The sequence below is a fragment of the Drosophila gunungcola genome, chromosome 3R (assembly GCF_025200985.1).
Source record: "Drosophila gunungcola strain Sukarami chromosome 3R, Dgunungcola_SK_2, whole genome shotgun sequence".
Classification (NCBI taxonomy): Eukaryota; Metazoa; Arthropoda; class Insecta; order Diptera; family Drosophilidae; genus Drosophila; species Drosophila gunungcola.
In genome coordinates, this window is record NC_069139.1 from 30,978,682 (window position 1) to 31,003,594 (window position 24,913).

The window sequence follows — 24,913 nt, forward strand, 5'->3', positions numbered from 1 at the left end:
GTTATACTGAAGGACAGGCGGACGGACAGACGGACGGACACACGGACATGGCTAGATCGACTCCCCTAGTGATGCTGATCACGAATATATACTTTATAGGGTCGGAGAAGTCTCCTTCACTGCGTTGCAAACTTCTGACTGAAATTATAATACCCTTTGCAAGGGTGTAAAAATAAAAATAAACATAATAAACACATTACATAGTAGGGGATTTGAACCCGGGTCCAAAAAATATACGCAATGTTAGATGTTCCAAGACATTAACCCTCTAGGCTAAACATTTTAGAAAATTCTTTTCCAATTATAGAGGAAATTTTTTACGTTTTAGTCATAAATAAAAGTGACTGTTTATAAAAAAATATTTGTATTATTGAAAGTAGATTCCTTTATTTGTAAAAATGTATCTAAACTTTAAATTAATTTCCTACAAATATAGAAAATTGGGAAGAGCAGCTTAGAAAAGAACACTTTAAATTTTTAGACAATTTTTGGTTTTCTCTTTTTTCTAAAACACAGAAAGTAATTTCCTAATTTTTCTATATTTAAGAAAACATATTTTTGAGTGTACCTATGTTAATCGACCTCCGGTGCTGGTCTTTACAGACGGTCCTTCCCGCACTGACAAATGTAGTTCGTCGCGTTCAGTAAATTGTTTTCGACATTTATGTGTCGCATTTGTGGTCGAAATCAGCATAATGAGTTGGCAAAACGCTGACAGCTGTCCCAAGTGTCGAAGATTACTTGATGATAAGGCGAGGATCGCTTTGGTTATAAGCGCATTCGTCACAGATTTCTGCCCGGGCGCAGCTGAAAGGTTGAGGTTGAAGTTGAGGATAGCTGCGAGCTGGCTATAATTGGCATGCAGTTTGGTTCGGTTTTGGGAGCGTTGATTGTTGACAACGGGCTGGCACAACTTCATCATCGTCAGCCACAGGAACGCAACTCGAACTCGAGTGAAGATCGGCAAAACAAAGGGCGACATTAATGCATTGCCAGCAGCCATTCTCGTATCCGCCGAGGGGCGTGACGAATTTGACACAACAGCAATGACTTTATTACCAACTGACTCCTGCTCCGGCACCCCTGATCACCCCCCATCCACACCCGCCCCTGGCGATGACAATACACACAAAAACGAGGACTGCGGTGAGCCTTCTTTTGGGAATTGGGTTTGCCAGATGCGACAATAAACATTTAGCTATTTATGAGGTTTTAATGAACTCAGATTCGCCATCTTGGACTGACTAATGAAAGGATATAGACGCGATACATTTGGCTTATGAATTTGCAGAATTAAAGGCGTGTCGGATCGTTTGGGGGGCGATGAATTCGAGGGCCCGTTCGAGTGGTTTTCTAGGGGCAAAGCTAATTGTGATTGACAGGGCGTGTCGCTTCTATTGAGGCGCCCAATTAAGAATCGTTTTCTAATTGTTTTTGAAAATAAAAGGCGTTAGTGAATGTTCACAACGGAGGTACGCGAATTACGAAACAAGGGCAATCTGGTCCGTCCACTGCGTTTATTTCAAAAACCAAAAAACGGCAAGCAACAACTTCGGCAGCGTCATAAAAAGCAACTTCAATACTGCACCGGAATTGGTGCACCTGTTTAAAAGTCTAAGTAAACTCAATGTTGGTACCAATTCGAAAAAGTATTTTAAAATCGTTTTTGTATTTCTGGTAAGACATTTTTAATAGGCGTAACGTCTTAGGTTATTTTATTAAATGCATTTAGTTGAATCGATTCTTCTAAGTTCTTCTAAATTTTTTTAATAGGAAATGAAATAAGAAATACATTAAATTAAATCACGACCAAAGTAAGTAAATATTTCCCTCTTCCTGATTTCCTTTATCTCTTTGAAATAATCAATTACGCTGTCTTTTGGAACTTTTGGAAGGGCTAGAAAATGTTGAACCTATTATTGATTACGGCTCGGCAGGAACCTCATTTCACTTACCTAACTTGCAGTTAAATAGACGTTTGCATGCAAAATGCAAGCAAGCTAGAAACAAAACCAGGACAAACAACGGGGCAAAATTGAATAAAAAAGTGACACTGACAAACAAACAAAGCTCGGTACATGCAGGGCTCATTCGTAATACAACAAGCAGAGCAAAGATGGAATTAATTTGGGAATGCTGAGTTGGAAAGTAGAAAACTTAAAAAACGGTGTGAACGTGCAGAAAATGCATTGCTAGAAAACCACAAAAGTTGAATTACATTTTAAAGGGAAATTTCTTATTGAACTCCTCATAAGTACACATCTATAATTTATTTATTATACCCAGAAACATTAAAGAAGATTTTTGGGGCCTAATCAGCATGACTAGAGAAGCTAAAATACCGACTGCTAGTTTCGTTTTCGCTTTCGCAACACCCTTTTTTAAGTATACAAGTAAAGTTAGAAAATGCAATAGCTAAAAGCAATCAGGCGAAAATGTTGAATTTACCTTTTTATACCCGGTACTCGTAGAGTAAAAGAGTCGACGAGTAACAGGTAGCCGTACCTTATATAAAGTATATGTCACTCAAACGCCCACAAAAGCTGTATGTATGTATATATATGTGTGTTTCGCTCATATCTTTTAGAAGACACCAAATATATTTTTTGGTTTTTGATTTATTAAGTCATCTGCCGTCGCTCCATCGACACTCTGCCGGCAAAAAACTATTCTCTGATTATTATATAGGCCCGTGGTGATCGCTAATGTAGGGGGACATAGTGAAATAACTGTTCGCTGGGGATGGGGGTAAATTAGAACCAAACCATTGTTAAAATAACTATTAATTCCTGAAAAAACGGAGTATTTTAATAAATGGGTATAGTTTTTCTTAAAATACATCTATGGTTCAAAAAACAGTGGTGGGAAATGTATCTTTATTACACCTTTATGGCCTATTTTATTAAATTTATTATAATGCTTACTAGCCAACAAAAAATAAGACTTAAAAACCCTTTGTTATTCTATTAGTTTTTTAAGGAAATTGAAAACTTGAAATAATGCCTGAAAATACACTTTTAATTATACTTTAGTAAATGATTTTTTAACAATTAAGAAAAAAAATCGTCGTTCATTTGTACTTTGTATTTGGACAAATTTGATGTTAATATCATACCTAATTTTTAATGGAAAAATTTAAAAACTATTTTTAAAATTTTTTTTTTAATTTATGTATATTTTCACCATTTAGTCTACAGCAGTGGTCGGCAACGACCTATCTCCGGAGTATAGGCTAAGTTCTTGCCGGCAGAGCAGCAGAGCACCGCCAGAGCAAAACATCAACAGTGTTAAACAGCAGTCGGCACACACACATTGACAAGTTTCGTCGGCAAAATTACACTCACAAATGAAGTGCATGTCACAGTAGGTGTGACGACCACTGGTCTATAGCACGTTGGAACTATACAAGGTGGTCTCAACGCAGGAGCTGCCCTCATTTGATGATGTTATTTTTGCCAGTCGTTTGTCAAACGTGCGAAAGTAAAACCATTGGTATATCTTTCTAGCGCTTGTCTCTGAGAAATGTATCGTCCTCGGAAGCACCGGTGAGACCACCTTGTATAGTTGCAGCATGGTCTATAGTATTAAAAAATATAAAAAAAGGGATTAAGACGGGGCTACTTGGTCTGAGAACTCTAAAAAAATATATTTTTCCCAGTGCACCAGAGTTCTCGAAAAACGTTTTCAAGGTGGCTTGCTTTTTCAGCGGACGCTAGATGAGGAGGGGATCCGAACCCAACGGTACAACGAGACATCATTATTGATGACAATTGAGTGGGCTAAAGAGGGCTGCGAAAAAGCGGGAGAGCCAGCAATTACGATAATTAACGCAGTCAGCTGCCTGGAAAGCGGAGAGATGGAGAAAATGAAAAAAATCCCCAGGAAGAGGGAGAGAGAAAAAGTGAGAGAGTGAGAGAAAAAAAGAGAGAGCGCATGTCAAATTGTACAAACTGATGACGTTCCCACATTGACAGCAACTTTCAGGGGCTACAGGGGGCTAGAATGCCCTTGTCCAATCACGATTGGCCCGCTCTCTCCCTCTCTCTCTCTTTACGACTGCTCCGCCCCTTTTGCCAAAGCGAGACAAGCTCAGCAGCTGCGCGTGAGAGTGACGTAGTTGGAGCCAACCAGTTTTGAGTCCCCAGAACCCGGTCGAGAGAGTTGCCCAAAGAGGAGAGAGCCCAAGAGAGCGAGTGAGCAACACCCGAGCAGCATTAGTAACCAATTCTGGCCACGAGCCATTTTCGTTGTTGGTGTTTGTGTTGCACGTTGTGCCAACGTTTTCGTGTCACAGCCACGCGTTTTTGCCGACGCGTTTTTATTCGCCCCATTAAAGAGTCAATATACACTGCAGAAATCACCAGGATGTGCTAAATAGGTCCGAGCCACCCCACCTGAAGATGCCGCAACGAACACCCAGTCCCGCTAATTCCGAGATATCGGTGGGTTCCCCCAGCCCGCCGCCCATGAGATCGTTGAACTTTAAGCGCTTACGGCTTCTGAGGAGTCCTGTAAGCCTGGAAAATGGGCGGCAGAAATTATCATCCGTCAGGGTCAAAAGCTTTTCCATAGCCGATATCCTGGGACGGGAAAACGATGAGGATCTGCAGAAGAAACCGCAGGAAAATGCAGTTTCCAATGTGTTACCAACAGTATCTGCTCCACAAGTGCTGGTCAACGAGCGATTGCAGGCCCCAGTAGTACAGCATTGTCCTGCGGCGGCTGCTCTGAATCCTTTCTTATCGCCCGCCATGCTGCGCAGTTATGAGCAGCGATTGGCCTGGGACTATCAGCGCCAGCTGCAGGAGCATTTCCAGGCACAGGCCCACCTCCTCCGCCAAATGAACTTGAACCCCGCGATTGTTGCCTCCGAGGACGGCAGCTCAGAGCGTTCGCATCGATCCAGTAGTAGCAATGGCAGTACTGAGTTCTGCAGTCCCAGACAGGTGGAAAAACTTGGTGTCCAAGAGGGCGGCAAAGAAGTCGGCAAGAGGTCGGTGGAGGATCAGCCAACGGGGGCAGGCAATTCAAATGGGGACACTCCTTTGGACGCCCTGTTCCAGTTGTCCACCAAGAACTTTGACGAGGAACAAGGTGAGTATCTTGCCGAAGAATACTCCATTTAAATAAGGAACATACCGTTAAAACATATGGGAACAATCAAATTGTGCACCCTAAATATTGATTAAAGTTGTATTCTCTGAAAAGTAATAACACAGATTACTTTCTAAAAATCTAAGCACAATATTACACTGGTACAAAGCCAAAAACATGGACAAACCATTTTCATCATAATTGGGCGCTCCTAAGTAAAAATCCCATACAAACTTATGTTCAATCAGCTAATTGTTTCGCGGTTTATCTAAGAATAAGAAAATTGTTACAAACACTCTTAATACAATACACAAATTATTGAAGATTCCAAAAGGAATTAAATTCAAAATTTGACGTCATATTAAAGTCGGAGGCCTTTTTTCTACAATGCGATGGTGTACTAAGAGTGCTTGTAAACAAACTCGTCAAACATCGAGTTTTCGTATAACTTTTTTACTTTGGCTCACACCTTTTCCCTGCAACTTGGGTAAATTTTTGTAATAACTAAGCTTTCTGTAAATAATTGTATTTGTATTTGTATTTGTATTTGAATTGTTAAATGTTTAAACTCCAAATATTTCTGGTCAATAACTTGTGTGTCTGAAGTAAACATTAAGATTAAGGTGAGGTATTAGGAAAATATTACACAATAAAAATTAATTAGGTAGGGCGTGGGCGTCACAGCAGTGCGAAGGAGAAAAGACTCATTCGACGACTTCTAAGTCCGTTTCCAGGTTACTGAAAAAATATCAAAACTTTGTAAACAATGCCTTAAACCGGAAAAATAGTTGAGGATCGGTAAGCACCTAGGAAATCATCATCTAAGAGCGACGGTCGCATGGTTTGGTTGGTTAAACCCCAAACGTTCAAGTCTTCCAGAACGATCGCCAAAGATTTCGAAGACATTGTGTCATCACGGACCGTGCAGCGTCGATTGGGAATAGCAAACCTACGTCGTAGAACCTGGTGCAAACCGGGAGTAGGCAAAATGGCGTTATATCTTGTGGAGAGAGGAAGTAAGATAAAGCATTTTGAAAATTATGTAAAACTGTGAAACATGAAGTTGGTAGCCTAATGGAATGGGGTTCATAAAAAGGTGTTTATTCGATTTATTGTATTGACAGAATAATGGACAGATTCGCATCAAAGACTTATGGGAGACGTTGATGCTACCTTATGTGGAGGAAAATAAGCCTCCAGGATAAAGAACCGAAACACGCCTCTCGAGTTGTAAAGGATTGGCTTCGAGAGCAAAATGTGAATGTTCTTAAGTGGCCAAGTCAATCCCCGGATTGAATTTTCATTGACAATCTCAGCGGTGTCTCGGATAGACATTTAAGTAAAATAAAAATCCAATTTCGCATATTGAACAAAATAAAAGTGAGAATATAAGTCGATTCCACTGATTTTTAAATGTCACTTTGGTCGAGCTTGATACTTTTTTTTACACTACACTGGCTTTGTTACTTATGTTCGTGATGCACATTAATGCACAGTGTACTTTTTGGATTTGTTGAAATAATGGCAAATAAATTACATTAAGTCCAAGAAATATCTTGCTTCCTGAACTAAGTACTTACCGCGGTCTTTGATGGCCAACATCTTTTAAATTATCCATTATAGGATCGCCAATACGAATTACTTCACTGCGCTCTGTGCACACAACCGCAGTCAAACTACATTTTCATATAAACTGATTTCTCAACGAGTCCCCTCATAATCATTACCTCGGCCAGCGATTGATCAATTGTTGTCATTACGGCTTGATGAGATTCTGCTTAAGGCGTAAAAACAGTAGTGAGGTCAGTCGGGCCGGCTGAGGTGGCTAAATCAATTTCAGGCCGGCTGGCTGTTCGCTCGGAATCGCCTTTGATGCCAATTGCCTTTCCCAGACACAGACCGGGTTGAAAACCCAAGCCCGATGATATGATTGTGCTCCAACTCCGGCTCATACTCAGTCTCAGGCTGATGGCTCTGGCGCATGCGTATCGTTCGCCATAATTTGCTTAGCGGCGTTAATTTTTCGTTAAGTCGCGGACGCGAACCGATTCATCCCACACTAAAACAAAAACCCTGCCTCGAATCAAGAATATGTATACTTTCTGTAAAATGTATAGTTCAAAGATTTCGACAACGCATGTTCTTAAAACAAACAAACTTTAAAAACTATTTTTTTTTAACATATATATTGTTTTTTTTGTGATACCCTTACACAGAAGGTTTTGTTGGCAAATGCTAGCTTACTTTATAAGTTCTAAAACTTTTATAGTTAGGAATTATAATTATAAAACATATGTATTGAACTAAAGAGCAGAAATCGTATAGCGTTTGTAATCCACCTATTGTGAAATTTATAAGCTCAAACAAAATTATTAGCACACCAGTTTCTTTATTTTTTCGAAGTGCAACTGCCAGCGATCCACCAGCGGACCCCTGGTCTGCGCTTTGTTCATCAGCTACTGAAATTGAATTTACGCGTCGCACGTACAACAGGCAATTGGTTCGTGCTCCACTCCGAATTGCCGCATTGCCACAGAACCACCTAATCAGCATCAGCTGATTTGATAGGTCGATCAACTGCTACTTGCATTGAGTGCCGCCCGGGATGATTAAGATTATCGGCCAGATGCACTCATGCGCCGCAGTTGGCGAAAGTTGTAATTTTCCCAAGACAGCATCCGGTGCAAAGAGGATCAACATCGACGCTTCGCATCCTCCGACTGAGAAATTTGCCTGGCTGATCAAAAGCCGTAACCGAGCAGACGGGGGAAAGATCTGAGGCGCTTCCGCCTGCAAATTAGGAGCAGCGACAAATCCCATTGCATCAACGTTCAACAATAACTTCATCGCGGCTTCGCTTTGGCCTGCTCACCGCTCATGACGATTGCGAGCAGATAAACCGCAGAGCAGCCCATACGGCACATACAAAATAATTACAACGAAAATGGCTGAAAAGACACAGCTATTTGAACAATGGACCTTCCATTAGGTCTCGTCAACTTCGTAGTATACCCTTTTGCCCGTTTTACATAGAGAGAACCAGAGTTTCTCCTTTAAGTTTGTTTTTTGTAAGTGTATACTATTGGTAAATGATTGGTTTTAGATTTAAAAGCTCCCCCGCACATTTAATACCGTATTCAAAAAGAAAAGGACTAAAAAAATGTCAAATTTCCTACTGAATTTATTATTTGTGCTTATGATTTCAGTATCTTAAAACTAAAGAACTTTTTTAGTATTAGCCTTTAAAAACTTTATTTAGCTATTTTTACCTGGTGAACTAAATTTAAACGTTTCCCCAAGATGGGATATAAGGTTGATCGGTATGTTTGAGTTTCCCTTTTACAGGGCATGGCCGTAGGGCGATCAACTCGGGCTTTCGGAGTGCCGCTGAAATATTAGCTTGACGAAACGCCAAGACAATTGGCACAAACAGCCGCATTATTGAACGCACAGCAAACGTACAAACGGCACAGAGCGGATGCATCCCTAATTACAATTTAATTACTGAAAGTTTTCCCACTTGACAAAAGGCGGCGGCAATGGCAGTTGAAGACCCGAAGACTGCGACCCAGCCGAGCATGAACCGCAGAACGCATCAAGCCAGATACATTCACAGGCCCTCACAAACTGACAGGAACCCAAACGAACTCACCAAAACTCACACAGACACTGCGACCACAATGATGATGGCACTCGGGTTGACAGTTGATTTGACAGATAGCAGTGTAAACATTTTACAACATGCGGGCTTGGGGTGGTGAGGCGGAGCAGAATATTAAAAAGCGCGGAGGGGTGGGAGGGGGTGCTGCCCAAAGAGTCAAAACTAATTAGTTCAACTAGACGTATACTTAATTTCGAATGGGGGCAAAGTCGAAAAATGTAAATAAGTGGCCGATTGAGCATAAATTATAATTCTAATTGGAAAACCGCACGGAGAATGGCCGGGTCGTGTGCTAACTACCATGCAAATGGATTCCAGTCAAAGCTGTTAGAAGGCAATTTTCAGTCACGTCAAATCAAACGATCCATAACCGGTCCACGTCTATTATTCGCTTATAACGCCCCCTATGTATGGCTATTATCTGTTTATCCGCTGTGCCAGTTAGATTTCCATCTCTTGCATTAGCTGTCACTTGCTCTGCAATTGAAGTTTAAATATTTCTGATAAACAAATGGAAGGGCTGAGTGAGTTCAAGCCAGCAACAATTTTGGCACCCAGCTGTTTAGATAATAGAAAGCATGTGCTTATTCCTATTTACATAAAGTTTATAATGGTTAAACTTCTCATTACCAAACCGAAAATGCATGATTTAGTTTTCACCTGCACAAAGGTGACAACATCTAAAGCTTGTATTAGCACAAAGTTGATTCTTCGCTATACTTTAAATCTTAACCGATACTAAATCTCAATTTGGCCTTACTAACCTTCAGACTTCAAAATTAAAAAAACTAAGAACAATTTAATAGAACTGCACAGATATATTTGTAATATAATTGTTCATCATCGCATATTTTACAGAAATTGCTGTTTCATTAATTTAAAATGCTTCTTAAGAAAGCGATTCAATAGACTAAAACCTCTAGTAAAAATCAACACAAATCACATAAATCAATCAAACAAAAAAAGAAACCAGCCGAAACGTAAAAAAAATCATTTCTTATGATTAATAGCTGCACAGCTTTTCGAAAAAAAATCGTTAATGACATTAAAACAGCGCGCGAATACTATACAGAATTAGTTCACGTATGTGTTGATCAAATGCTGTAAATAGAGACTCGTTTGCTTCAATAAAACCGATAAAAATAGCTGAGGGGCAAGCTGTTCTAACGTCGCATAAAATATGCATGAAATATTGCAAAAATGCCTCGGAGCCACTGAAACAAGTTGACAAGACGGCGCTCCGCATAAATTGTCTAATTAACAGTTGCGCCTCGCATCTTTTATTAAACATTATAATTCGGCAGTAGTAAAAGTGACAGAGAAATATGAGTTTGCGTGCCAACTAACCATAAACCATTAGCTTTAACACGAGCCCAGAAAAACTACAAAAACTAGCGAGACTTGCGTGGCGGGCTTTCGAAAATGGATATCTGCCTGATTTGCTTTCACCCTCAGGGATGGACACTTTAGTATAAGCCATGAGAATCCCTATTGACCAACACTGAGCCAAACCACCAGGGTGGTCCATCATCAAGCAAATACTCGAGCAAAATGCATAGCCCGCTCCGTCCGTTTAGACACAAAGTCCGATCGAGAACGAGTGACGCCAGGCCGGGAGGTACACAAAGACACATGTGCAGAGATACTCAGATACTTGGCTTCTCGGATACTCGAGCACAGAAGAGGTGTGCGAAAGCAACGCACCGAAGGTGTTACCTGCACGCTTTTGATGAACACTAATTGAGCTCAAGTTGCATTTTTCTTCTCTGGCCACTACCCGCGATCAGACGCAAAGGAGTCCACGGCGTCAAGATCAAAGCCGGCAGGCCGATCATAAAGACAAGCGAAAATCAAGCATCGACAGTTGCACAAGGGACAGTAAATGAGAGAATTAGCCGGCAGACTGGCAGCCGAGCAATAGAGAGTTGGCCAAGGAGAGCTTCATTTTTGGTAATAACTCTATCAGAGCCATATGGGCGGCTAGGACCCAACTGTTGCCAAACACTGAAGCGGTTGGCACCACGCCCATTAATCCGGGACTTTATGTTAGTATTTCAAAGATCTACGGTGGTAAAAAAAATACTTATATTAAACATCTGACGGATACTGGATATTATGTAGTTTTGTTTTTAGCTAAAAAATCGGTTAACTTGTTATAAAAAAATAGAAAAAAAAACAAAAAAATCTTTCTGTCAACCAGCTGATTTATGTGAAAAAGTAATGTTCAAATTTCCAAAAGGATCGGTTCAGTAGATTTTGAGTTCTGATGTTCACGAACTTCAAAAAAGACGTGTCCGGGAAAACCGATTTAAAGTTATATTATAGTTAATTATTATTAATTATAATAGTTAAGTATTAAACAAAGTTAAAAATCATGTTTGATTTGTGAAATATTTTGTTGCCAAATATCAAATGAATCCAGAAAAGAGGCAGGAATGCCTTGTTCAAGTCTGGACCTTGTCAAAGTCTTTAAAAGCGCATTCGCATTCTCATTTCCACTGCGATTCGCATTCGCATTCGCGTTCCTGCCCAACATTAATCACAGGCCCGAGTGTGGAGCTGGGACCCCCCGAGCTGTGAATTTTCGGCTTGTGTCGAACATCAAAAGCCCGGGCCACGCATAAAAAGCCATTTAAAAACGCATTTTCTGCCTGGCCCATGGCCCCAAGGCAAAACTCGTCGATGACCCGCGGGGCCACAGCAAACTGCACTTGGCCAACGTACATGGTCTTGGCCAGGAAATGCAGAACACGAGATTGATGCGTTCACGGACAGCCCAGCGAACTACTGCGGAATGCTCGGAGGGGAAAACGCATTTCCTCGCGGCTTTTCCAGCTGCACATAATGTGGGTCAGTTGGCGCCTGGTCTGGCCAAAACAGGTTCTCCTTCCTAGGTGTTGGTCATTGTGTTGGGTTTTGCAGATCTCAGAACTCACTGCAAAAAATATTGATAATTGCAATATTATGCTGCACATAAATTAAAACAGCTGAAAAGGATGTTATACTTACTACAACAAATTCTGTTTTCTTACAAGAAAAATATAAAAAGTTCTCATCCCATAAAGTTAGCTAAGAAGCAATAATTATTATTGCCTATTTTTTGTTATGTGGTTTTTTCTATGTGATATGTGGAAATCAGAGACGCGAGTGTAGCCATTTTAATCGTAAAAATAAACGGCGACCAATATACCCAAGCCCTTGACGATAAATGTTGAAAAGCCAACACATATTTAAGCATTAAATCATTGGTAGCTACATATGCCAAGCAATTGAGCGGCGATCGGAAAATATTCGGGGGTTGTCAGCTAGCGGATGGAAAAATTATTCACAGTTACGGATCAGGCGACATTAGCAGTAGTGCAAGGGAAGACCAGACGCCGATGCCCAGGATGGCACTCCACTTCCTCCAAAAGAGTTCCGATCTTGGCCGCGGTTTTTCAACCTGCAAGGTGCCTGTTTTTTTACTATTCGCTGCGCCGACAGGTGCAGGCATCTTTTTGTATCCATTCAGTCCATCTAGACGTGTGCACTTCAGTTTTGATGGGCCCCGAGTATCGTTTGATACATTGTAATATAACCAATTCGTTAAGGTTCAAACCCGAATATGTAGCGTATCGGATTCTTTATGTCTGCCGATAAAAATATAAATTACAAGCAATCTTGATAAAGTGGCACAAAGTGTGGCCCTTGTAAATTTACATTAAAAGGATCTTTTCGATAGCGAAATAAAACAAGGGGCTAGCTTCGGCGAGCCAAAGGGATGGTTCTCCAATGACAAGAACCATTATATTAGGCAAAAAAAGCGAGACATACTCATGATTCGATCAACACAGCCATATTTTTCTAATTTTACCCGATCGTTCCTATGGTCGAACGTTCTACTCTTTAAGCTAGCCATGACCATCTGCCCGTTTCTACGCAAACAAGTCTCTCAGTTCTAAGCTATTTGCATAAGCCGCAAATATTGCAGGTAGTAAGTCGGAATGATAAAATATTATAACTTCTCTGTTTTTCTTTCGGTCCGACCATAAAATATAGCTCTTATTGGAACAACCATTAAAAATAAAACGAAAACAAAATTTAACTTTACTGATTTTCAATATTTTAACATTCTTTGAGATGTTTTTACATTTCAGAGTTAGTTTCATTAAAATCGGACGACTATTTCCTATAGCTCCCATGGGAGCAAGCGGAAAAATATATTAAAAACAAGAAAGGAAGCAAACTTGGGCAAGCCGAAGTTCTTATACTCTTGCAGCTATTGCAAAAATTAAATATTCTTTAAAACATTAAAATTTTGATTTACTTGCATACATGTTTTACAACATTGAAGCTATGATGATTTGCAGCTCAAATATTCGATAGTTTCTATGACAGCTATATAATATCGTTTTCCGTTTTTAATAAAAATTAAAAGCGTAATTCTGAACTGTCAAATTATTAATAAGTCAAAACGAATTAAAAAAAAAACACAAAATAGAAAAGTTACATTTAAAATTTATTTAATTTTTTTGGCTTGATCAACTATATATAATTTTTATAGGGTCGGAAATGTCTCCTTCACTGCGTTGCAAACTACTGACTGAAATTATAATACCATCTGCAAGGTTATAAAAAGAAAGAATGCTATAGTCGAGTTCTCCAACTATAACATACCTGATACTTAGCTAAAAAATATTTAAACAAAATTTTTCCCCACAAAACAATCGTTCCGACTTATATACTACCTGCAATAGAAAGACAAATTTTGGGAACGGTCTATACAGATAACTTTAAAACTGAGAAAATAGTTTGGGCTGAAACGGATCATGTTATCATGCTTAACAAGAATATATAAACTTAATAGGGTGGGAAATATGTCATTTACCGCTTTGCTAACTTCTGACTACATTTATAATACCCTCTGCAAGGATAATAAAATGGGAAAATTGATTATTTCAATAATCATATTAATAATTTTAATATTTAATCAAATTAAAACCTTAAGTTTGAAATAATAAACTATTTTTTATCTCGAAGATATACTTAAAAAAGTTTAAAAATTAAACAAACATATAATATTATTTTCCCTTTTTTGCCGATCCGGCCCTTTCCAACTTGCAAACTAACTGCAACAAAAAAAGTATTTTTGCATAGTTTATTAATCAAACAAAAACAACTCTACGTGGTAAAAAAGTCGTGACGATCGCACATTTAACATACAAAATATCTGAAATCAAATTTCGTGACGAAAAATGAATAAGCATTCGACAAAATAAATACACTTTTTAAATGTTTCCATTCGGACCTCTTTATCCAGGTATTTGGCCTGCACAGGCGTTACCAAAAGTTGAAGAATCTCAGAGGCAATTTATGTATATAGGTAAAAAAAATCGGTTTTGGCAAACTATATTAAGGCAGCGTTATTAGCACCAGACAATTCCTTATTAATGACATATAACACTTGTCTGTAGCTTTACTAGTTTACAAGTTAAAGCCGTTCAAACCTTAGCTATTTCTAGCGATTTCCCGCTAAATAAGCTAGTTTTTCAAAAAATCGTAGAACAACAAAATATTTATATTGAGATATTAAAAAAAAAATATTTTTGAATAACTTTTAAACTGAGCATCGGATTCCAGCAAATTCAAGGAGTATTTCAACAAAAAGTGCTAAAAAATGGGAAAACATACCAATCCAGCTCAATAACTCCACTTACAAAAATTGTTAGTATGTCACTTTCACCGCCCTTAATTTAATTAATTTCAGACCATCAAAGCAGATTTTCAGTTCTGGGGCTATCAAACAAAAACACCTCTTAACGAGGTAAAAAAAAAAACATTATAATATTAAATTTTTTGATAAAAATTAATTAAGCTTAAAACTAAATTATTATTAAGTTTTTTACCCACACAGGCGTATTTTTGTTGCAGCGTGCCGAACATAAAAATGTTGTTGCCCGCTAAACTATCAAAAATTTCACGTTACAAACAAACAAAGGGAAAATGCTCTAAAGTCTTATTTTTTGAACATCTTTTTAATAACGGATTATCGGATTGAGAAGGCCGAGGTGTCATTGGACGGTTAATTAAGCCAGAATACAAAATTGCCACAAATGTCAGTTCCTCCCAACAGCTCCAATATAAGGACAAAATTTTGTATCACTTTCACCCCCATTTCTCCGGAAACAAATGACTTTCCAAAACTTTAAGTATGCACAAACTTTTATGAAACTGCTACCTTTAGATTGCATTATCATTTATTAAGATCGGGCTATTCTTTCCTTATTTCGAATATTGGGGCTTTATATGGTAGTCTCCTTGCGCACGCTTTCCGGTGCTCTTCGTCACTACGTGGACGGCCGTCCACTGTGATAATAGTAGTCTACTATGAACACGCTATTGGTCCGCATCGTCACTACAGGTACTGCCGTCCATACCGACCGACCAAAAGAACGGACTAAAATGTCTAGATCAAAAATATATATAATTTATAGGGTCGGACTTAGATTTGGACTTAACTGACCAAATACTTGGTCTGTTTTTAGCTTTTAAACTGAGCTCGCATGGATCAACTACTTTATAGAAAAGAAAAACTTCTGAACAATTATATAATACTGTACGGGGAAAGGAGTATTAAAACTGCAGAATTCGTTGTTTTTTCTTTTGAATATGGTGGGTTGTTTCCGGGTCAAGGTCTTGGTACTTAGTGCCTTTTCGCATTGAATAAAAGACACTTGTTTTATGTTAATATTCCACCTTGTTTTCATTGTTTAATAGTAAATTATGGTATGTTGCCATAGTAATAAAACATTTGTTGGGAAAAGTTGAATGATGAGCTGTTCTGAAAACTTTAATATTGTTTTAAAAAAGATGCCAACCTAAAGACACAAGTAAATAAGTGTCAAAACGAATTTAAATCTCAATTTATTCGTTCATCATCATTAAATGCCTCCTCGACAATTCACTTTCTCTAATGTGTATATAAAGTCACTATTACGCCTTCCCCTTTCATCAAAAACATTCGCCGCATTGGAAGTGAATTAAAGAACAAATACACGTTCAGCTCTTCGCTGGAACATATTTGAAACTTCACCCAAATACCAGATGAAGGGCATAACAAATTTTGGTCCGCAAATGAAATTCAGTGATTTGGAAAAACAAGCACAAGTTGTTGTTATTGTGGGGTTGTTGATGGTGCTATTTACACCCAACGCGACTGAAAACCAACCACCAACAATCACCGCAATAAAGCAAGCGGAGAACGACAAACTTCACGCTAAAATCGAAGGAAGCTGTGAAAAATGTTTTCTTCCCCGAAACGCTTCCTCCAATCCGTATATATAGAACTATATGGTCTTGCTGCTACTGTAGGCAATGTCAACAAAACATTTAACACCTTCATCAAACACCAACCCCATGTGCTGGTGTGTAGTTGTGTAATCGTTTATTAAAGTGTGAAGAAAATTAATTTGACTATCTGAGATGTTTGCCGCTGCTTCTATGGCAAATGACTTGCAATCGTTGACAAGATTAATTAATCCCCTTGTACGGCTGTGGGGAAATCAAAACAGTAAACTTAATTGATATTCTTTTTTTTCGTTTTCGTTTTCGTTTTCGTTTGCTTTTGTATATCTTTTTGCAGTGCAGAATTGTTATGACACGTCTCGTTATGCCAACGAATGGCGTTGTATTGCAGGTTTTGGTTATATGCAGATGAGTACACAGAAAAATAATAACGTAGTGAATTAATAAGAGAGTTATGAGTTACATATTAATCTACAGAAAAATAGATCCGATTCCGCTTCAATGGTTGGTTATAAATTAGGTAAGCGAATGAAATAAAATATAAATTTCGTCTAATTTTGGTTTTCTGTGGGCTTATACTATATAAAACCTGTATAAGTTTTTGTTTTTTTTTTGGTGAGTGTGCTTAGTTGTCGGGGCTGTTTCATGTCCGCCGACAATGCAACGCCCCCTTCCTCTGCCAGGCCTTAACTTAACTCCAGGTCGTGTATGCACTTTTGACAAGTAATTTAATAAAGCCAGCGACATGACGCGTTTTTGTTGCCAAAAGGTGTTCCAGTTGCTGTTTAAACATGCATAAGCCACGTTAAGAGAGGGGAGCCACCGCCGTTGGCTCGAGTGCCAGTCAGTTAGTCACTCAGTCTTTCAGTCGAAGACCCGAACCAACCTTTAGTTTATTTTCTTTGCTGTTTGATTGCAGCTTGTAATCACAATTAAAGTGTTAAACATAAATGCCAAGGGCCATGGGGAACTAACGAATGTAAAAGAGACAGTCAACGAAAAAGTTCGAAAAAAGGAGGAGCGCAAGGGTTGTTCAAGTGGCAAAAGTCAGGGGATTGGCCGACGGTTTTCTGGGCTTGGGAGTTTATCATTTCGCGGACATGTCTACGGGCTGACAGCTTTGGAATTTCGCCAGTTTTTCGATTAATTAATTGACTGGCTGCCAACCTAGCTATCCAGTCAACTTCGAATGTACTTAAAAGCCAAATGGTAGTTGTCCTCACCAGCTTTATTATATCTTCAAGGTCAGAGTTAACTTAAAACTGTGCAGATTTCCAAGGTAGTGCACACTTATCCCAATAATGAACTGGCAATCGGACAAAACGGGCGAAAATCAGTGCCAGTTTCAGTTCTAGTTCCAGTTCGGGCCTGGAATAATCCCAGAACTGCCTCTATCAAAGTCGGACCAGTTAATTAATTGTAATGTACCAATACCCTTACTGGGTCGCCGGACACAAGACATGTGTAGCCGATATGATCGCCACTTTTCATTAATCGGTTTGGTGTTAATTTATGGCGTATCTTTATGGCCCAGTCTGGAAATCAATTGCTTCCGTCTTCTGTCGGCCATCATGGAGAAAAATCCACCCAACAGACGTCACTTCAGAATGCACTTGAATCTCTTTCCAGCTCCCAGTTCTCGCTAATTACGGCAATTAAAAACCACTAAATGTAAGAAAAAACGAAATTTTCTATGGCCGATCTTCGTCGTCGCCGTCAAGTGCCCCCCGGCCAGTTGAGTTCAAGTAGTTCGGATTCCCGACTTCGGTAATGAAAATGGCATCTTAATAAAGCATAATTACCGCTCCCAAGTAGAATGCCCGAGTGTTTTGTCAAGTAGGGGAGAGCAGCCACCTGCGGTATCCTTTGGTGCCCAGGATAGTAGTCAGATACTGCCGCTGATTAGCCGATTTTCCATGTGCGAAGATAACATAGGAGCCCCTCCATTAGCGGTCCCAGTTGCATTACATTATTGAACATGAGCTACGGCCGTGGCAGCAACAACTGCAAGTCATAAACAATTTCAATTGCCGTTGCACATTCGCAACACTCAATTAACGCTTTTCAACAAAAGCCCAACCAGCAACACTACACAACGGCAGCCACAATAACAATAATAATAATGCATTCATCACTTTATGACGGCCCCCACATACTCGTGCAAACTTGGCCTAGACAATAGCGTCAACCATAAAGAGATTGCTAACCCCAAGCCGCGTATCTATTAAATTAAGCTTAACTATGTGCTTTTGTTGGATCTGCTCACAAAAGGCCGAGCCACTTAAGACTGCGAAGGCAGGAGACCAAATGAAGCAGCTGGATAACAAATGAGCTCACAATTCGATTGCCTATTCTTCACTTATACCACTATCCCTGCTAAAATTTTAAATTTTTATATCTTCTTAAATAAAATTTTTATCGATGTCACTAACAAGATCATCAACAAAAGATCAACTGTAACCCAATTCGTAATTAAAATACTCTTTCAATTAGTCTAAAAATACGCAGCCCACGTTAAAAGTTTTGGCAGACACAAAGCGCGATTTGCGCGAAGTCAGATATTAAACTCGAAGAAAATAATACGAGGTTCTCATTGATTCTTATCAAAGTAAGGAATTTATTTTTATACGCTTACAGAGGGTATTATAATTTCGGTCAGAAGTTTGGAACGCAGTGAAGGACCCTAAAAAGTATATATATTCTCGATCAACATCTGTCCGTCCGTTTCTACGCAAACTAGTCTCTCAGTTTTAAAGCTATCTGCATGAAACTTTCCCAAAAGTTGTCTTTCTATTGCAGGTAGTATATAAGTCAGAACGAGCTGGATCGGACGACTATAGCATATAGCTCCCATAGGAACAATCGGAAAAATAAATGAAAAAAATTATAACTTTGCTGTTTTTTAATTTTTTTTTAGTTCTTTGACATATAGTAATGGTTAAATATTTCAGAATTACGGTTTAAATTTCATCAAAATCGGACGACTATAGCATATAGCTCCCATAGGAACAATAGGAAAAATAAAGAATATTTTATAGCTGCAAGGGTATATGAACTTCGGCTTGCCAACGTTTGCTTCCTTTCTTGTTAAGTGTAATTTCCTTTTTTATAACTTTAAAGAAGACCTTTCTTTGTTATTTTTTTTAAAGGCTTTTTGTTTTTTACAGATAATTATAGTCACGAATGCGTAGAATGTGTGTGCACCATTCTATTCTCGTACTATTTCTCGTAATAACTGGTCAAATAAGAATATTCGTGTATAGCTTTAAGCGAGATTTCCTCAAAAACATTTTTTTCAGATGTCCATAACTTTGTCAATTTTCGTCGGAATCCCGTCAGGTTAGACATATTTTCTAGAAAATCTCATACATTTTCAGAACGGTAATCATAATTCATTTTGGTTCACCACATGAGTCTGATTAGTTAAATTCCGAGACGATGTTTTGCGTGCAGGATCGACGCGGTTTTCCATTTTGAATTTTGACAAGATACAAAATTTCAATGAATTTAGAATTAATAAACACAGTTGACTAGCAAAACCGTATGTTCATATGTCATTTTACAAAAAATTATAAATAGAAAAAATTCTTTAGTAATTTGTTAAATGCATTTGATTAATACCTTGCAGGCCTTTGAAGGCAATTAAAAGTAAAGTTAAAATAACCAAGAATAACACATTTGCAACAAATTTGTCATAAAAACACAAACACATATAACGTAAGTATAAATTAACTATAAATTAACATAATCTAACAATTATTTTTCATTATCACACTTTAAGTTTTAAATGTGTGGTTCACTTGATATTGGAGTCGCCAGTTGCTCAATTTTTCCCTCACTTTTTGGCTGAATCCAAAACATCAGGGGTATTCCGAAGAAAATTTTACTTCTTTTATTTTTACTATCTAACAGAAAAGGAATCAAAAAAATATCGCATTAAACTATTTAACAAAAAAAAATTAATTATGCCAAAAATATTGACTTCTTGACCACAGTGGGCCGCTGTACACTGCGGATGCATAATGGGTGCTTAAGCGACTTCAACTGCAACTGCAACACTGCGCCTTTGACTGCCGCTGAGCCATGCATAAAATGCTGAACTTATGAGCATTTTTCTGATCGAGGGGCTGAGAGCCAAGGTGGCTGCCAACGGGGCGTAGATTTAATTAAATAAATTCCAACAGCATCGCATTCGGCGTCGTTGCTTTTTTTGCATTTGTAGTTTGTGCGTGTATGTGCGTCACATTTATCTAAATAAATCTAGACATTGTTTGCAGTTCCGTTAACGCGTCAACCATAAATGGGACAGCAGCAGCAGGAAATACACTGTACTTTGGACTTTATTATTAATTAAATTATTGTATATTTCCAATGTCTTGTAAAATTTAAGAATATTTAACTATTATTGTTATTTCATTGTTACTTTCAAAATCTTTTAATAACCAACCTTGCAGAGGATCAAATTATTTCAGTCAAAAGTTTGCAACGCAGTGAAGAATACAATTCCGACCCAATAAAGTTAATATGCTATTGACCAGAATCGTCAGGAGAGTTGATCTAGACTTGTCCATCCGTACGTTCAGTTGTGCCTCAGTCTTAAAGCTTTCTGCTTGAAATTGAAACTCAAGTATATATATATATCTTATATGTTTATCATAACTTTACCCTTAACTTTGATGGTTCTCAGTTTTTTTATTTTCTTCAAGATGTTTTAAAATTCTAAGTACCTGCCACAAAAATGCTAATGGCTTGGAAATTATTGTTAAGTTTATGGTTAGTGTAGCTTGTCATTCGTCGATCAGTTGCAAAAACAAAATGTGGGACACGCCCACCGCAGTCCGATCGTGTAGACACGCACATATACGCACTTGCAGAATCGCCATAATTCAGTCATATATCAACTGCTTAGCAATTGGCTCAGACTTGTCGTCAGGTGGCCATTGCCGTTAAGCCTCCGCATTTTTCTCCGCCGACCACCTCCTGATTCCCATTTTCAATCCCGTTCTTACGCCTTGCGTGTGCCATTCACCCCGGCTCCTTCGCCGCCTCACCACGCAAGTATTCTGATACTTTAATTTATGGTCTCGCGCGCAGTTTATTTGTCATGCCAACATGCTGTCGCCGTAATTATACACATAAACGTAACTAGTTTTTTTGGTGCAACATGCAAAACATTTTTAACGGCCCTCGTAGCACGAACACACGTTAAAAGCGCCATGCAAATGGTCGCTTGTTATGGCTAATAGTTTGGATCGGTTTGGATCGGAACAAACTCGTTCTCGAGGTGAGTCCATAGAGATGCCAAGGAAGAAAATTGTTATATTTCTCACTTTATTTCAATGTCTTTATTTAGCTGTACTGTTGTTTAATAATATATCAGTGCTGAATTACCTAAAAATGCCTGAAGACTCTCACAAACCATTTTTCAAATCGAACCTTTATTTTAGATGTTATTATCAAATATGAACATTTCGAGATACTTAAAAGTGGCGAGATGCTGATTGCTCTTATCTCGTAGTAGATGACGCCACCTAAACCCCGATTGTGGGCATATGTATTTTCAAATGGAAAAGCTGAGTAAAAGGGTATCTCAATGTTATACCCTTGAAGAGGGTATTTTAGTTTCAGTCAGACAAGTGTAAATATTTTTGATTTGCATCACTAGAAAGTCTATGTTCCATGACCGTCTGTCCGAGCGTCCGACAAACTAGTGTTTAATCTTTGGAATAGCCGCAAGGGTATAAAAACTTCTGCTTCCCGAAGTTTGCTCCTTTCTGGTTTTCAAAGCCAATTCGCATCTTGTGCCTCCCAGCTGGTAGCCAAGTGACAGTTTTCCACCTTCTCAAAACGGCAACGGCAATTGGCACTGGACTTTCATTTTATGGCTCTCACTAAGAACCAAACCTACGAGCGCGGCTCACTGCCCCTGCTTAAAGCCGCTTATCTGGCTGGTTGTATCGATAAACATAAATTAAGTGATATTGTCGTTGTCGCTCCAAGCCTGCGACTACAAGCTGCCAACTGCGAACTGCCAACTGCAAGCGGACAACGCCTTTTTTCGAAAACGGGCAGTCAACATGCAGGCGCACATAAAAATCCACCATAATGATAACGATAACGATGCGATGCGCAGCGGTTTGTTGTTTTACAAGAAAATTATGTATTATTAGCGCACACTGCGATGAGAGATGCACTTGTTTGTCGTCCTGCTGTGCGATCCCAGAGTTATAAAGATGCCTGCTTTATCACTGGAGTTTCGGGCTAGGCGGGATCGAAAATCAAGGGGTATGCCTTCCAATCTCCGGCAAATTAACTTGTTTCTGAGTTGCGAGTTCTGCTCGTGCCTCAGTCTGTTGGCCGGTCGCATGGGCATTAACGGAAATTTATCTTAAATTCCAATACCTTACTACTAATAAGCGTTGATTAGCTAATTTGCTGCGCTCGTTTCATTTTCCTCTGATGCCCGGCGAGTTATTTTAAATACTTAATGCTTGTTGGCTGCTTTGCCGTTTGATCGAAATCATCCACAGCTGAAAATAATGGAAAATTAAACAAAATTATGGAAATGTGCAAAATAATTTTAACATCTAATTAATTGTCAAAGCTTTATGTACTCCGAAGTTATTATTCTGAAATAACAATAAACGTTGATAATATGAGAAACATTCGAATTTTTCCCAAGTGTATTGGGTGTCCATTTCCGTTTGTCGTATCCAACGGCGCACTGTCTTGATGCTTTGATCGCCGCTTAGAAGAAACAAAATCATGAAGCCACAAAATAATGAATGAAATAAATGAGTCTGAGAAATAGTAGGATCCAAATACTGACTATAAACAAATTAAATGCCGTTTTGGCATTGTGCGTTAACAGTGTCTGTTGCTGTATCATTTTTGGCACGCATGTGCACCAGTCCCTGTCCCTCGTTTACTGAAAGTGCTCTCCCTTCCCTCTGCGTCCAACAATGGGAAGATTAATTTATGTTATTAAGTCGGCACAGCCGTCTTTGATCTTCGCTTCTGCGAGGTGTACGGTAGGCGAGTCAATGGCGGTGGCAATGCCGGCACCTGAAGAGACCTCCTCCCAGAGCCACGGACAATCGATGGGCATTGGAATCAAGCCTTAGATCGAGATCTACACGATTCGATCCGATCCAGCGATCGATAGTACTACGATGGCCACAGAAAAATCAGCTACCTGCAGCGAATTAGGTTACCTGATCGAAGATGTTTCCAAGTTGAGGGAGTCTTTGGGAGGTTCCTAATTCGGCATCTAACTCCTGATGCCTGCGCATCATTACATTATTTTGTAATTTATGACAGCTTGTCATAATATCAACAATATTTTCTGAAATTCTTTGTCAGGCCGTGCACTGAAAATAATTGTATAGCTACTAATGAAAAACAAAAATGAAGGCTAAAGGTCGTGGACCCCGACTATAAGATACCCCAATGGTAAAAAAAACGTTGCAAATCCATATATTTTAAACTCAATTTAAACATTTTTCGCTTTGATTTTCATTTATTGCGGTGTTTAGTTTTTTTAAATATGACAAAAAAATAACATTTTTTATTTTTTGAATTGATTTTAGTATCGTAATGTAAGCCATATTGAAATTATATAAAATGTATTAAATTCATATATGAATTATTTTTAATTTAATATTTTTCACATTAAATTAAATAGTTAAAAATTAAATCATGTAATATATTTGCATTGTTATATTTTTAATTTAAATACATATACATACAATTTGATATTCTATAGTCATATATTTGTTATTGATTGATCAGCATCACTATGAGAGTCGATCTAGCCATCTCTGTCCGTCTGTCCCTTTCTGCGCAAATTAGTCTCTCAGTTTTGAAGCTATGCGAACGAAACTTTTCCAAAAGTTGTCTTCCTGTTGCAGATTGCTTATAAGTCGGAAAGAGACGGAATGGACGATTATAGCAAACAAAATATGTTAACCCTGCCGTTTTTTTTGTAGTTTTTCGAGATTAAGTCATATATCATTGGAATACAATAGCTTCTCTATTTTACACTTTTTTTGATATAGTAGTGGGTTAATAATAGAAAATTTCGCTTTTAATTTTATTCAAACTTTAAAATGAAATTATTATAATTTTAGCTTCAATGTTTTTAAACTTTTACGCATATAAATCTAAGTTTAGATGTTTTAAAGAACATTTCATTTTTACAATAACAGCAAGGGCTTATAAGCCTTGGCTAGCTTAAGCTTGCTTCCTTTCTTAATTTAAAACTATTTCACTTCGATAAATAATTTCATGGCAAAGTAAGAAGTACTGAAAAAAAATTTTTCAGCGAACTATAACGCGTGTCTCTATCATTAGAAACTGTTGTTTTCAAAATAACACTCGTTCCAATCGGAACATTACAGCAGATTTACAATTCTACGGCTCTATATTAGCCTTGTACATTCTCAAAAAGCGCTTCGTCACTGTATTCCAATGGCTTGTTTACTATGGCAATTATATAAAACGATTTTTTAATAAAAAAAAAAAGTTTGAAATTTGAGTTATTTTTTTTTGTTTTCGGATCTTACATTTGACAGCTATATAATTTAGTTGCCTGATATGGTAAATTTTCTTTTATACTACAGGCAATAGAAAAAACTCTTTTTTTGGAGTTTCAAAAAATTTAAACTGAGTTTTCGTAAAAACGGAAGGACAAGAGCTGATCCTGATCATTCAAAAAATATATTATTTGTCTCCTTACTTGCTTTGCGAACTGCTAACTGTTAATATAAATTATAGCAAAATAATAAAAAAAACAGGTTATGGCGAGATAGGTCAGGTTATTCACATTAATTGGTTGAGAGTTATTTTAATTCAAAAATTGATTCCCTACTTATG

At 38.3% G+C, this 24,913-nt stretch overlaps 1 protein-coding gene across 1 annotated transcript in view; it reads left to right on the forward strand.

The window, feature by feature from the left end:
* Nucleotides 1–4,251: 4,251 nt before the first annotated feature.
* The window catches only part of LOC128266249 (homeobox protein Nkx-3.2), a 29,864-nt gene continuing 9,202 nt past the window's right edge, over nt 4,252–24,913 (forward strand). Inside the window, exon 1 of the mRNA XM_053002635.1 lies at nt 4,252–5,094. Coding sequence (XP_052858595.1) covers nt 4,401–5,094 — 694 coding nt within the window. The 5' untranslated portion in view covers nt 4,252–4,400. The remainder of the gene's footprint in view (nt 5,095–24,913) is intronic.